Genomic DNA, 16,534 nt, shown 5'->3' with positions numbered 1-16,534 from the left:
TATATATTGTCACGTTTATTACAAACGGATCAAACACGGTGAATTATTTTATTAGGCTAAGCACAATACAGGGACGAAAGGAATAGCGTGACCGAACACAACGAATACGCAGATAACACTGCCCAAAAAACAAAATAATCAAAAAGAATTAACTTAAGTCACCATAGCAACCAATAGTTCAAAGAAATGAGACGAAGACAGTCCTTTTGTAAAGGCTTGTAGCCCTCATACGTTGCATTGCTCCCTCTTCACAGAAACAGCGTCCCGCTGTTTGTACGACGGCTCATGAGACTTGTTGTCAGCCTTGTTCCTCTCCTTGTTCCTCCTTAGTATTGTCGTCGTTGGAACAGGAACTGTCTTGAGCGTCCGGGTCATTGTACGGTTTCATACGGAGCACATGAACAACATCTCTTGATTTCCGCCGTCGTGAAGCAGGATCAAAATCTTCTACCGCATAATTCACATCTGATAATTTTCTCAAAACTTTATACGGGCCAAAGTACCTCTTCATCAATTTTTCCGACAGCCCGACTTTTCTTACAGGTGTGAAAATCCACACTAGATCTCCAGGCTTGTAGTCTACCATTCGGTGTTGAGAATCATAACGTTGGCTGTCATATTGTTGAGCCTGTAAAGTTCGCAGCCGTGCTATCTGCCTTGACTCTTCTGCTTGTGCAATTAATTGGCCAAGATGATCAGATTCCGGTTCACCCGAACTGTATGGGAACATAGTGTCTAGGGTAGTTTCAGCTTCGCGTCCATGTAATAAATAAAAAGGTGTAAATCCAGTAGTTTCTTGTCGAGCAGTGTTATAGGCAAACGTGACGAATGGTAGGATTTCATCCCAGTTTTTCTGCTCGACATCGACATACATGGACAACATATCTGCTAGCGTTTTGTTAAAACGTTCTGTGAGGCCATTCGTCTGAGGATGATACGCCGTGGTCAATCTGTGGGTCACATTACAAAGCCTGTTGAGTTCAGCAACGAGTCTTGACTGAAAAACCTGTCCCCGATCGGTTATAAGAGTTCTCGGAGCTCCATGTTTTAGCATAATTTCTTCGACGAAAAACTTGGCTACCTCTGGTGCATCTGCTGAAGGCAGTGCTTTTGTTATAGCATACCGGGTAAAATAGTCAGTACTCACAATGATCCATTTATTTTCCTGCTCGAGACTTTGGAAACCGTCCAAGCAGATCCATACCAATACGACAGAAGGGTGCTTCTGCTGGAGGAATGGGAATCAAACGGCCCGGTGGTTTTTGAGCTACGTTTTTTCTTCGCTGACATTCCTTGCAATGCAATACATAGCGACGTACGCTTCGATATAGACCGGGCCAGGAGAATCGCTTTCGTATTCGGTCGTAAGTTTTCGCAAATCCCAAATGGCCTGCTGTTAAGGAATCATGGAAATGTCTGAGGATGTCCAACCGTAGATGTTTCGGAATAACAGGTAGCCACTTTTTTTCCGCCGGATCAAAATTCTTCTTGCACAAAACGCCGTCGATAACCTCAAAGTCGGTCTTAAGAGAGCCGCTTGACCCTTCATAAGCATGGATCTTATTAGCTACATCGGGATCCTTGAGTTGTTCACTTGCTAGGTCGAGGACTGAAGTTATGACACTAATGTCCTCTGGCACGGAGCTTTCGTCAACGGGGTACCTTGAAAGGCTGTCGGCATCATTATGTTTTCTTCCGCTTCTGTATACTATTGAGACCTCGTACTCTTGCAGTCTCAGCGCCCATCGTGCTAACCGTCCGGAAGGATCTCTCAGGCTGGCTAGCCAGCACAAGGCATGATGGTCGGTAACAATCTTGAAAGGCTTTCCGAAAATATAGGGTCGAAATTTTGTAATGGCCCATATGACCGCAAGACATTCTCTCTCCGTGGTGGAGTAGTTTTTCTCGGCTTTTGATAGAGTTCTGGACGCTTATGCTATAACTTTCTCTTTCCCGTTCTGATGTTGGACTAGCACTGCTCCTATTCCGTAACCACTGGCATCGGTATGTAACTCTGTTTCAGCCTTCTCATCAAATACCCCTAATACTGGGTCGGAAGTTAGTGCTTTCTTTAGAACTTTAAAAGCTTCTTCTTCATCTTTTTCCCAACGAAATTTTACGTCATTTTTCAATAAATTTTGCAATGGAGCAGCTTTCAGACAGAAATCCTTTATAAACCTTCGGTAGTAAGAGCTGAGCCCTAAGAAACTCCTCACATCTCGGATGTTTTGTGGAACAGGAAAATTTGTAATGGCTCTTACTTTATCTTGATCTGGTCTAATTCCCTCGGCATTCACAACGTGGCCAAGAATTTTAATTTCCGGTGCTGCAAACAAACATTTCTTTGGGTTCAAGTGAAGACCTGCGTCTTGAATGCATTGAAAAACAGCTGTTAAACGGTTAAGATGTTCATCGAATGTCTCGGAAAAGACGACGATGTCGTCGAGGTAGCATAAGCACATATTCCACTTAAGGTGACGAAGGAGGTTGTCCATCATGCGCTCAAAAGTTGCTGGAGCATTACAAAGTCCAAATGGCATCACCTTAAATTCGTATAGTCCTTCTGGTGTTACGAAAGCAGTCTTTTCACGGTCAGCTTCATCAACCTCAATCTGCCAATAGCCACTGTATAAATCCATGGTGGAGAAATAATTTGCGCCCTTTAGAGAATCCAAAGTATCGTCCATACGAGGTAGTGGGTAGACGTCTCTTTTGGTAATTCTGTTTAATCTGCGGTAATCGACACAAAATCGCCAAGTGCCATCCTTTTTCTTGACAAGAACTACAGGAGAGGACCAGGGGCTTTCAGATGGCTGAACGACTTCTTTTTTCAGCATCTTTTCAACTTCCTCTTGAATTATTCGACGTTGGCAGGTGATACCCTATAAGGTCTTTGGTTGATGGGAGAATGGTCTCCAGTGTTGATTTTGTGCTTCACGTTGAGTTTGTAACTCCCCACCTTACCTCCATCACCAAAAGCTTCCGGAAACTGTTCTAGCAATAGAAGCATTGATGTTCACTATCAAGATCCGTTGACAACATTTGCGAATAATCGACTGGACTCGCATTACTCTTGCTAACATTCTCGTACGACAGCACTTCCGATGAAGCATTCACATAGTTACAGTCAAGTTGTTCGGCGTGGCCAACGCACATGTTCTTCAAGATACGTCGAGGTTGGGCTAGCCCATTAGCGACCCACAGTTCCCCTTTGTTATTAGCGAGGCTCATGATGTTTGATGGGATGGCAACTTCTTGGTTCATCAATAAAAACCTATTATTTTCTACGATAACGTCAATGTCATTATCCAGCATAGGAGCAGATACTTGTATCTTAGTTACTGAGCGTGCTGGTATGGTATAGTCCTCTACCGCGTACAACCCCCCTTTCTGCGTAGACCGATGATCATGTAAGATCTCTTCAAACGTAAATTCTAACTTGCCACAGTCTATGATTGCTTGAGACGCTTCTAGAAAATCCCAACCGAGGATGACATCATGGCTACATTTCGGCATAATTGTGAATTCCACTGGTTGACTGTGACCATTGACGGTGAGACGAAGAGTACAGGTTCCAAGAGGTTTTACATAACTGCCATTAGCGACTTTTAAGATAACATCTTGTGAGGAACATTGTTCACTATTTACAAACATAATTTTGCGTAAATGACGTCGAAAATCTTCTGAGATCACAGAGAAAGAGGCTCCAGAGTCTACTAGTGCACGTATGGCATGGTCGTCGAGGATAACATCAACATGATTTCCGAGCATCTTAGCGACATTGGGAGGATTTTGAAAAATAGCGGCCTCACCTCCAACAAAAGTCGCGCGGCTTAGTTTTCCTCATTTCGTCGATTCGGCGACTGACTAGAACGTCTATACGGCGACGGGGATCTGTAGCGGCGTGTCGGCGATCGTCCACGAAACGGGCTGGATGGAGGGGTCCTGACGGCTGGTATGCTGGTCTCGTCGGTTATGCGGCTGTTACTGGGGTATGACGAAGCATGACGGCCTTGGCTGTTGCGGTAGGTGTCAAAGATGGCCCTTCGCTCTCGACAATAGCGTACGACGTGTCCGGGACGTCCACAGTGGAAGCAAACGGGACTGTTGTCCTGTGTACGCCACACATCAGTTTTCCTCGGAAGTTGTTCCAATGTTGGTTCCAATCTTGCCGTCCTACGGGTATGCGTCAACTGGCGCTGTCGTCTTGATCCAGGAGAAATCGGCCGTTGACGTTCTCCAGAGAGAGAAGCGACCGACTTTCCCACTTCATCCCTTACGACAGCCTCGATCGCTTGCAGTCCTGGTTGGTGCGTCTCTGCCGGTGGCATGGTTAAGCGCTGGATCTCCTCACACACAATTTGACGGATAAGAGATGACAAATCCTCTTGTTCCTCGATAGCAGCTATAGGAACAACGTTTGGGAGTCTGGCAAACTTGTTTCGTCCAATCCTTTTCTGCTGCATTTCTTCTATGTAATGGCACCACTTGACGAATTCAGCAGTGGTGGTGACTTCTCTCATCAGCAGCGCCTGGTATACGTCCTCGGCCACTCCTTTCATGAGGTGAGATACCTTGTCCTCTTCTGACATGGCCGGGTCTACTAGATGACAAAGTCCCAATACGTCCTGGATGTATGATGGACTTGGTTCGCCACTCCTTTGCGCTCGACTCTTCAGCCGTTCTTTGGCTCTTCGAACGTACAGCTCGGTGTCACCAAAGGTTTTCTTCAGTTCAGCTTCGAACGTTGACCACGAAGTGAGTGTGTCCTCGTTGTTTTCGAACCACTGCCTCGCAGTACCTTCGAGGAAAAAGTACGCATTGGCCAAGCGATGACTGTCATCCCACCGGTTGAAGTTCGACACTCTCTGATACTCCTTCAGCCACCTCGTCGGATCTTGGTCAGGATCACCTCTGAAAATATTCGGCTTCCGGGTCTCCTCCATAAGAGCTGGAGTGCGTATTGTAGAACGTTCTCCTTCTCCTCTAGTCGTCATGGCTCGAGAACGAATAGTCCTTGTATATGTCACGTACAGTCCGTATTCAGGAGGAAGATTCTGTAATCGATTACTCTGCCGAGAATCGTCGTTAGAAGCCAGGCTGATCACAACTGTCGTTACCCGGCGCCTCCACCAAAAATGTCACGTTTATTACAAACGGATCAAACACGGTGAATTATTTTATTAGGCTAAGCACAATACAGGGACGAAAGGAATAGCGTGACCGAACACAACGAATACGAAGATAACACTGCCCAAAAAACAGAATAATCAAAAAGAATTAACTTAAGTCACCATAGCAACCAATAGTTCAAAGAAATGAGATGGAGAAGACAGTCCTTTGTAAAGGCTTGTAGCCCTCATACGTTGCAATATATATATATACCATTTTCCATTTTTAGTGTATTTTCGGAGCTGGGGTTCGACGATCCCTGCTCGTCAAACCATTTGCCTTAGAGGTATAGTTTCAATTTAAAAAATGCTCAGAAGGCGTTCCAAAGTTACCCTGTACCAGTTTTGAGAGTGAAAATATAGTGTGTAACAAAATAAAAACAAATCTAAAATTTTATATGGTCCCCCCCATTCCTCTAACTTTCTATCATAAAACTGTTGTATAAACTTTCTATCTGGTGTCCAACTTCCTATCATAAACCCCGTCTCGCCGATGACACCAAAAAATTAAAAAAAATCCAAGTTTCTGAGTGCAATATTCGCTGAGATATTCGAATTCAAAAATATGAGAAAAGTTGGGAAAGGGCAACATAAAGGTAAAGCAGGGTTGTCCGTTAGTTTTTTCCTCTTCTTTCATAACTTTTCTCCGATTTTTGAATTCTAATACCTTAGTGAATATTGCACTTAGAAACACGGAATTTTTCTGTTGACCTCAGAAATAACAGGGCAACAACTTTCTAATGGGGAAGTTAGAGGACAAGGGGACAGTATAAAAAACTTGGATTTTTTTATTTTGTGACACATTGTATTCTCACTCTCAAAAGTATTTCAAGGTAATTTTTTAACGCCTTTTGAGCATTTTTTAAATTGAAACTATATACCTCTACGACGGACGGTCGATGAGACAAAGGCCGAATTAGCACTTCAGCACACCTTATATATCAACCATTTTACAACATTTTGAGGGGGGAGGAACAGACAGCCCCGATCCCCCCTTTTGCTACAGCCTTGATAAAATGCATAATTATGTTTTTAAGTGTACTCACAAATAATTTACTAAGGGTTGCAAAAATATGATCTATTTTGGCCCGTCAAACTCGTAGACCAAAGTCACGTAAAGATGTAAGGTACACATTTTTCAGGTTTCCAGAGCTTAAATTTCCATTTGTGTTCGGAAAAATGAAAGATTAAACGAAATTTTTAGCAAAAAAAAAAAGCATTAAATTGTGTTTCACAAATTACAACAAGCCATTTTAAACTGAAGAGCCAAAAAAACTGGTACAGGCATGCGTATGCAAATAAAGAGATATGGAACCAATCAGAGTACGGCGCTGTGGTCGGCAGCGCCTATATAACACAACAAGTGTCTGGCATAGCTGTTAGATCGGTTACTGCTGCTACAATGGCAGGTTATCGAGATTTAAGTGAGTTTGAACGTGGTGTTATAGTCGGCGCACGAGAGATGGGACATAGCATGTCCGAGGTAGCGATGAAATTCGGATTTTCACGTACGACCATTTCACGAGTGTACCCTGAATATCGGGAATCCGTTAAAAAATTAAATCTACGACATCGCTGCGGCCGGAAAAAGATCACGCAAGAACGGGACGACTGACGAGAATCATTAAACGTGACAGACGTGCAACCCTTCCGCAAAATGCTGCAGATTTCAATGCTGGGCCATCAACAAGTGTCAGCGTGCGAACCATTCAACGAAACATCATCGATATGGGCTTTCGGAGCCGAAGGCGCAATCGTATACCCTTGATGACTGCACGACACAAAGCTTTACGCCTCGCCTGGGCCCGACAACACCGACATTGGACTGTTGAGGACTGGAAACACGTTGCCTGGTCTCACGAGTCTCGGTTCCAATTGCTTCGAGCTGATGGACGGGTATGGAGACAAGCTCATGAATCCATGGACCCGACATGTCAACAGGGGACTGTTCAAGCTGTTGGAGGCTCTGTGATGGTATGGGGCGTGTGCAGTTGGCGTGATATGGGACCCCTGATATGTCTAGATACGACTCTGGCAGGTGACAGGCACGTAAGCATCCTGTCTGATCACCTGCACCCATTCATGTCCATTGTGCATTCCAACGTTCTTGGTCAATTTCAGCAGGACAATGCGACACCCCACACGTCCAGAATTTCTACAAAGTGGCTCCAGGAAAAAGTCTTCTGACTTTAGACACTTCCGCTGCCCACCAAAATCCCCAGACATGAACATTATTGAACATATCTGGGATGCCTTGCAACGTGCTGTTCAGAAGAGATCTCCACCCCCTCTTACTCCTACGGATTTATGGACAGCCCTGCAGGATTCAATGTGTCAATTACCTCCAGCACTACTTCAGACATTAGTCGAGTCCATGATACGGCCACGTCGTGTTGCGGCACTTCTGCGGGCTCGCGAGGGCCCTACACGATATTAGGCAGGTGAACAAGTTTTTTTGGCTCTTCAGTGTATATGCTTTTCAGCCATGTATCAACATTACCGACCGGCCCAGGTGATTGTGTTGCAGGCTCCCATTCGAGCCCCCAGCGGTCGGTTGAGCTTTTGCTTCCATATTTCGGAGCTGATGGGACTTTGTGCCTAGCTTAGTGCAGCAACCTAGCAGAAACTAGAGAAATTAGTTCCAAAAATGGTTTTATACAGTAATTACACAATAGGTTTTAATTACATAGGTTGTAATTATATAGTAGGTCAAAGTAGTCCACGCTTACGGTAAACGTTTATACTGCTCTTGAAGAACGCGTTCGGCTTTTATATGGATATTGAAGAACTGATTCGGTTTTTATACAGTTTTCAAAGAACTTCGCTTTTATAAGAATTCCTCGAGGAGTAGAGAGTATTCATTCAGAGATGTAATTCATTTTTCATTCTGCTCTCGAAGAAGAAAATCAGGCAGTTTTATACTGCCTCCGATAAAATTATTCGGTTTTTATACGGCTGTTGAAGTAATTCACCTGTGTATACGGATATCGAAAAACCAATTCATCTTTTATATAATTTACCTTTCACAAAGACACTGGAAGTGGTAATATAGCTTTTATAAAGCTCTAAAAGAAGTTGATTAGCTTCAATGAGGTTCTCGATGAAGAAATTTATCTTTCACGTGGCCATCGATGAAGATATTCGATCAAACCAAGTCCCTCATGCACATGTGAGTGTAGATCAGGCGGGGGGGGGGACTCGTAACCTTTTGCGTTCCGCGGACCCCTTATACAGATAAAATAAAGGCCACCGATTCCTTGTACCAATGAAATGGAGACCATTGATCCCTTGTACCAATGAAATGGAGGCCACTGATCCCTTTCACCAATGAAATGGAGGCCACTGATCCCTTACACCAATGAAATGGAGACCACTGATTCCTTGTACCAATAAAATGGAAGCCACTGATCGTTTGTACCAATAAAATGGAAGCCACTGATCCCTTGTACCAATAAAATAATGGATGTAAGGGGACAGTTGGCCCACTCTCGATAGGAGGCTCTAGGGTAGAGAGCAATGTAGGCATGTGTAGTGCTTTCAATGACTTTTTCGCGTCGGTTTTTAATGGAGATAATGATATTCGATATACGGGTGTTGCATGGGGTAATAAAACCCTCAACGATATTCAAGTAGAAAACGTGGAGACTAAATCTTCTAAGAAATGTATGTGCAAGCAAAGCACCAGGACCAGATGATATCTATCCCAGGGTCCTCAGGGAATGTGCTAATGAATTTTTGGGTCCAGTCGTACAGATATACAGGAGTAGTGTTGCTGAGGGTATCGTCCCAAGAGATTGGAAACTTGCTAACGTTGTTCCGATATTTAAGAAGGGTAGTAGAGAAGCTGTGTCCAATTATCGTCCAGTGAGTTTGAAGAGCTCCCTCTCGAAAATTTGGAAATTATCATCAAAAGGCAGTTTGTGAAGTGGATAGACGAGAATAATGTATTGTCGGATAATCAGCATGGGTTCAGGAAGGGGAAGTCATGTGTAACTAACCTCCTTTGCTTCTATGATTACGTGACTAAGGCTTTGGGTAAGAGCAAAAATGTCGACGTTGTTTACCTTGATTTCCAGAAGGCATTCGATCGGGTCCAACATGGCAAACTCTTGAAGCGTTTACACGAGATTGGAATAGGGGGCAACTTGCTGAATTGGATAGAATCGTGGTTGAGAGATAGGTCGCAACGAGTTATAGTGAACGGGGAATTCTCTGGTTGGACAGACGTCACAAGTAGAGTTCCTCAGGGAAGTGTCCTTGGCCCCATACTTTTTTCACTTTTTATCGACAAACTCGATCAGGGTATCGATGGGATTACTAGCAAATTCGCAGATGATGTGAAGCTAATGGGGTAATCAGGAATGAAAGCGATAGGGAGTTGCTCCAGACCAACTTAAACAGGGTTGCAGCACGGGCAAATGAATGGAGCATGACATTTAGCGTAGATAAGTGCATGGTCGCTCATTTTGGTTCGAACAACCCACGGTTCTCTTACGAGTTGAATGGTGTCACTATCCCGGATGCAACTAGGGTCACCGATTTGGGAATTCTCATTGACGAGCGACTTAAGTTTTCTGAACATTGTTCAGAGGTGGTCAAAAAAGTGAATAGAATGCTTGGTCTCATTTTCAAAAAGGTCTCTTCGCGTTCTCCTAAAGTCATTCTTCCGCTTTTTCGAGGGTTAGTTTGACCTGGACTGGAGTATGCTGTAAGGTTTTGGAGACCATACCTACAGAGGGACATAGACTTGGTTGAAGGGGTGCAGAGAAGAGCTACGCGTGTCCTTATTGGCACACAGGGATTGAGTTATGAAGAAAGACTTCATTTTTTGAATATGTTTACATTGGATGAACGCAGGTGTCGAGGAGATATGATCGAAGCGTTCAAAATTTTCAATGGGATGGATAGGATGGACCATGAACTTTTAGTACACCGCCAATCGACTGCTTTTATAAGGGGACACCAGTATCGATTGGTGAGGGACAACGCAGACGACTTGAACGGAACTTCCGACACTGACTCGGCGGTCAGTCACAACTCGACCTTTGAAATGTACGAGTTTGCAAAATCATGCTTCGAGGATATCATGAAGATCAACTCCGGAAGGGACAGGAGAGCGATCATCGATAGATTTCTCGTAGAAGCCGGGAATATCTTAGTGAAAGATTGATCATGGCGAGCTCTCACTGTTTCCCACTTATCTTATTTTTTATTTTTATTTCAGGATATTCGGAACTCTAAACTTTTCTACATTTTCCTTTCACCCATCTTCTTCTCTAAAAAATAAAAAAAAAAACCACTCTTCAAAAAAATCTTATAATTGTGAAAAAAAAAATTGTATTTTATTTTTTTTTTCTTCTACCATCATTTTCTGGACTTAGAGTTAGTATGATTATTTTTCAATCTCTTTTCTTTCCCTTCTTGTTACTAATCTATATCGATTACAGGTCCAGCCAACCAGGGATCAAGATCGTGCGAGCCAATCCCGTGCGAGCAGAAGTGAAGATACCTTGTCGCTTCCGAGCTTTCTTCACAGTGAAGCATAATCGTAATAGAACTAACACAAGAAGGTTGCTGCTGGCATTTTACCTGCAAACATTTGTTTAAATTTAAAATTTAATTTAAATTTAAACTCGACCAGAGACCATTTAAAATCCCTACTTTGACAAACTTTCCCAACACACATGCACTTAAATCATACACATACTCTCTTGTCTTTCCCTTCTTACGTGGCCCCTGTGGCCACAATTTGTAAGCTCGCAGATGGTTCGAAAGAGCTAGGCCCGGGAAGAAAAATTTCATTCTGGTCTGGTCTGGTTTCTTGTTACACGTCAAACTGCTGGACCTCGACGGCACTTCATGTCTTCTCTACGAAGATGTTACTGAAAACCAAATCCTGACGGGCTCGGCTCTGCCAGACCCGGAAGAGGTCAATTCTTCTATTTCCAGGACGAAAGATCCGGGTGTTACACCCGAGGTATTCGCAATCCCTGAAACGACAACCTCTATGGTCGCTGAAACTGAAGAACACCCGACTTCCAAAAGGCTACATGACGGGGCTCTGCCCGTCCCGTATGCTTTTCCAGAAGGACGCATGGCCTCAACTGGCATGGACATTGCCATTTCCGAACAAACCACGCCAATTCCTGCAGAAAATGGCTCAACAACTCCCATTGGACAGCCAGACGCTATCAGCCAATCAGAGTCCTGCTCTGATAGCTGGACCATCTCCATTGCAAGCCAGGGTAATTGGATAGGGACTGACGTTCACTTGATCCGTTCACGGCGAAAATTACCGAACGCCAGATTGAAATTAAATTTCAGTCACGAAAAGATTTCCTCACAGCGCAAGCCGGCTCTAAAAAGAAGGGCTGACACCGAAGCCCAAGGAGAAGCGATCTAGCTTTTTCTCAGTTCTTCTTCGAGGACTCGAAAAAAACGCTCGTGCCGGTGATATCAAGACGGCCATTGAAACCATTGGTTTCACAACAAAAAAAATTGACCTTTTCAGGAAAGCGAACCCACTCAAAGCTGGTGTCTGGAAAATCTGTCTTTCAAAAACCGAAGTCAACAAAAATTTTTTTTCAGATCAAGAACCTCCACCATCTTGAAGTCTCTGTCGAAAGGTTCATCAAGAACTTTCACTCATTCCAGTGCCGCCGGTGCCTTGGATTTTCGCACTTTGCGTCTTCCTGCACACTGCCATATAAATGTGTCAAGTGCACGGCATCTCACGAGCCGGGACGGTGTCTCAAAGTGCCGGGATCTGATCCACCGGAGTGCGCGCTGTGCTCAGGGTCTCACCCAGCGAACTTCACGAAATGTCCCGTTTTTCTGGAGACAGTGAAACAGAAAAAAAAAAAAAATCATGGCGAAAGGAGAACACACCATCATTCCCTCCCTATCTTTTTCCAGGAGTAACCGGTCATCAGCGAAATCCGTGATCCCGGAGGAAGTTCTGAAAAACTTCGAACTTTTTCAAAAGACTAAAGCCAAATCTCTATCAGCGGTCTGCACCAGGGAACCTCCCGGCCTTAGGTCAACGGGGCCTCCTTCAAGCAGCTTACCGCCAGCAACCAGCAGAAGTTCCGTCTCGCCAGCTCGCCCGAGAAGTAAATCGAGATCTCTCGAACAAGTCATTACGAACTTTACCTCCATCGTTGGCAATATGGCAGCCGAAAAAATAATAGATGGTCTCGCACTCGAAGAACTCCGCTCTTTTTTCCAGCAAGCCGAGCGACTGAAGAAAAGATGGACGCTGGATCCTGAGAGAGATAACTCAGGCCTGAGTTATCTCTTCTTTTTATTTCCTGGTATCCCCTTTCAAAAAATCAAAAAATTCTCTTCAAAAAAACTTCGTCTAGGAACTTTGTTTTCGAATTTTTTTATTTTCAAATCCTGGATTGCAGAGCTGACCAGCCAATCCCAGGGCTCGATGAAGCGGTCCGATCACAGAGGTCCAGTCTCTCCGGCTTTCTTTCACAGCGACAACTTCTTCACTAAAACTACTAACCTTTTGGGGTTGTGAATTAGCAGAGATGCCATGAGATATTCAAAATTCCAATCTCATTTCATTTTCCACTATAATTCACATGAATATTTATTACAGTTCATTGTACGGTGAGCAGTTTATCTCTGAAGAATATCCACTCCTATCTGATCAGAATGGGACCATTGATGGATCGGAAACACCCATCACATCTCCAAGAGGAGATTCCGAAGCGTTCCCCAAATGATGAGTGCATCCGAAAATCCAGTGGAATCTTACCATCACCGAAACAGGGTTTGTATTCCTTGATCAATTGTAGGGTTTCCAAACTCGTGATATTTTGGGGCAATCGGGAACGGGAAATCGGATTTTCCGGGATTTCTCCAAATTACATATTTTTGGGGAACCCGTTTATATGAATCTCATTTGTACGACTCTCACATTCATTTATATCCCTGCACTGTATTTTATATGCATATATTAGGCGGATTTATAGTTTTGTCGCCTGTAGGCTATAAAGTTTTCCTCCTTTCACCTCTTTCAGTCTAGTTTTCTTGACTACTCATTTCTCAAACTTTGCTGCCCTATACTATATACAGGGTGATTCAGAAAAGGTGGGAAGGAGGTGGTAGTACACACCAATACAAACAATTGTCATCAAAGAATGCATGGTCTAACATGAAACACAAACGCGCTAGTGAGTTTCAAAACGGTCGCTCCACAAACGTTGAAACGGCATTCCTGTTGCAATTTATCGGGGGAAGAAGAACACCACATGCATGCAAAACGTTCACCGTACATTCGTGCTGCCTCGCCTCTGTGGTACTTCCGTTTGCAGCTCCGTAAATGAAATGAATGCCTGCTTTTTCAGTATTACGAAAGTGCGACATTATCCCCGTACGTTACAACTGTTAAAACAGTTGCAAGCTGGAATAACTTCACAGAGCTAGCGTCCGCGCCTTTTATTCAATGTGACGAAATGTAGAGCAGGTAACCTCGTTGCAGAGAGTCCAATCGTCTAGATTTGCATCTGATGTCTTCTTCTTCTTCCTCAGGTTACATTTGCATGCATGGTGTTCTTTTTCTCTCGATAAATTTCAACAGGAATGCCGTTTCAACGTTTGCGGAGCAGCCGTTTCATGTTAGACCCTGCATTCTTTGATGACAATTATTTATATTGGTGTGTACTATCATCTTTTCTGAATCACCCTGTATATCCTGCTTAGTCCCTAACTCCCAACACCGTAACTATGCCTCTGTGTTTAAAAGTCACTCTTTCGATTGTTCACATCCTATACGTCACTATTATTATCTTTCGCCCACCAGGTCATTCTTTTTTTGGTCACTCACATGCTTTTACACCCTCTAGGTTAGCCATCCAATTTCTCTGGATGTTTACAGACTCATACGGTCACTAATTTGGTTACTCACATGGTCACTCACAGATTCACACGATCTATATGATACGATCTATCGATATGATCACCCACAGACTCACGCGGTTACTCATATGGTCACTCAATTAGTCATGTGCATGGCCACTCACGGACTCATGTTCACTGACAGACTCGTACGATCAATCATATGATCACTCTTGAACTCATGCAGTCACTCACTTGATTACGAATACAGTTACTCACATCACATATTGGTATTATCACTCACTGACTCATACGTACTCTCACGGACTCATATATGGTCACTTATTTGGTTACGCGTAGTCACTCACGGATTGAATGGTCACTCCTTTGGTTACGCGTAGTCACTCACGGATTGAATGGTCACTCCTTTGGTTACGCGTACAATTACTCATTTGCTTAGGTGCACAATCACTCACGGATTGATATGGTTCCTCACCAACTCATACATTTACTCACGGACTCATGCGGTCACTCACCGACTCATACGTTTAGTCATTGACTCATACGTATGGTCATTGACTCATACGTATGGTCATTGACTCATACGGTGACTCAAGCACTCACACGGTCTCAGTCAATTGGTTACGCATATTGTCACTCACGGACTCATATGGTCAGTCACTCGACACGTACTCTATCAGGCAATGCTAGAGAAGATTAATTGAATTTTAAATAAATATTTCCCATTGATTTTTTTTTAGGTTTTTTTATATTCCATTGTAATTATCCCGATTTTCCAGGAATTTTTCTCGGGATTTCGGGAACGGAAAATCGTAAGAAACTCCCGAGAACGAAAACCCAAGTCAATTGTCATCATATCTTGGAAAAAAAAATCATAAAATAAATTTCGAATGTGATGATAATGATCGAAAACTCAACATGATGCTGCGAGATATTGTTTTCCATGTCTTTTTTTGCCAATCTCAACATGATTAACAAAATTATCGAGATGTCAATTTCGATTTATTATAATTCCGACGATTTTTGTTTCAGTTTTGAAAGCAGTGACGGGTACAGCGACCAGCACCGTGACGGTCATTAAGGGAACCACCAAGGGAGTTCAAGCGCTGGGGTTCGGTGCAGAGGGAGTTGCTGCCAATTAATCTGCTGCTGCAATACAAAGTAGCGTATATGGTCGCATGGCTCCTTCTGGTAGCCCTTTCGCCATCTTGCAGAGCATCGGAGCCGCAGGTTTGGCAACAGCCACCTGTTTTAAGATCAGTGTGTTCTGTGTGATTTTAATAGCCCGACTATGATAAACGATCATGCATGGGATGATCGTAACATCATAAGTAAAGCTTCGGTTTTGATCAGATTTTCGTTTTTGACACTAACAGATCTTTAGAAATAAAAATGTTTGATGGATGTGAAATTATTTGTGAGTTTTTTCTTCTTCTTACGAATCGCGAATATTTAGACACAGAGCAGTAGTTCCCAACCTGTCGTACGCGTACTAAATAAGTCATTCAGGAGTTCAAGAAAAATTATCAGTAATAGCCGATAAAAAAGCAAAAATAAAATATTAGTTGCAGCATAATGTGAAAAAAATGGAATACGACTTTATTCGCGCATGAGTATCGCATACCTATCACACACATCATTTTTAGTGACACGCAAGCCTCATACATTTTAGGCGTACACGACGCACACTTTTTATGCATTTTTTGCGATATGCAACTCTTCTACGCTTTGGTTGGTCACCACCTACTCCCGACATAGGTGAAATTAAGTCTATAGATGCTTAAGTAACTACGCATCTCTGCTAGCCGGAGGCATTGGAAGGGGGGGGGGGGGGCTTTGCTCCTCTAAGATGATGATAATTTGAAATACAAGGGGGCATTTTACTTGCTCCGAAATACAAACACACAATTTATTCTTAACGACTCTTTGGGGATTTTTTTATTGCATATTTTTTGCAATATTTTTAGGGCATATTTGCATGGTTTTAGAAAATATTTCGCCAGATGTATAGCGCATAAAATCCGAGCACATAATATTGAAGAAGAAAATTAAATAGAAGTCGTTGTTATCATTTTATATGTTCTACTTTGTATACTTACTTAACATTAAGTGGGTGTCGCTTCGGTCGGTGACGTCACGAAAGACCGTCCTTTTTTCGCTAATTAAGAGCAGGCAAACAATGTTTAGCAGTAATGTATTTATTTTTATCCTCATATATATTTCTTCATTTATTTACTTTTTGGCTGTCCTCGAATTGTTGCTCCCCCCCCCCCCTTTACTTATTTTTTGCTGATCCGCAAATTAATGCCGGTCCTCAAAATATTTGTACCTTTTTAAATTGGTTAAATCTGGGTCCGACTGTACGTAAATGCACCATTTACGTACAGTCGGATTTAACGAACGGTGATTCAACAGACGTCGATTTAACGGGGTTTTTTTTTAAAATTATATGAAAATAAAAGCCAAAGCCTCATTTCAAACCCACTTTCCAG

The 16,534-nt window shown here is 43.1% G+C and overlaps 1 protein-coding gene and 1 long non-coding RNA gene across 2 annotated transcripts; one reads left to right on the top strand and one right to left on the bottom strand.

Moving 5' to 3' along the window:
• Positions 1–3,833: 3,833 nt before the first annotated feature.
• Positions 3,834–4,997, bottom strand: LOC149066822 (uncharacterized). Its single transcript, XM_089253107.1, has one exon. It carries the CDS (start codon positions 4,995–4,997, stop codon positions 3,834–3,836), a length of 1,164 nt encoding a protein of 387 aa, XP_089109233.1.
• Positions 4,998–12,799: 7,802 nt separating this feature from the next.
• LOC149066821 (uncharacterized) lies at positions 12,800–15,258 on the top strand. The gene is made up of 2 exons (XR_016195416.1): positions 12,800–12,954; positions 15,075–15,258. It is a non-coding gene; the product is annotated as an uncharacterized LOC149066821 (long non-coding RNA).
• Positions 15,259–16,534: the final 1,276 nt, after the last annotated feature.

This window comes from Pholcus phalangioides, unplaced genomic scaffold (assembly GCF_987345545.1).
Source record: "Pholcus phalangioides strain wild (caught in Gottingen) unplaced genomic scaffold, Ppha-v1.0 ptg000032l_1, whole genome shotgun sequence".
Taxonomy (NCBI): domain Eukaryota; kingdom Metazoa; phylum Arthropoda; class Arachnida; order Araneae; family Pholcidae; genus Pholcus; species Pholcus phalangioides.
The sequence above is the reverse complement of the archived record's forward strand: the minus strand, read 5'-3'. Positions and strand labels throughout refer to the sequence as shown.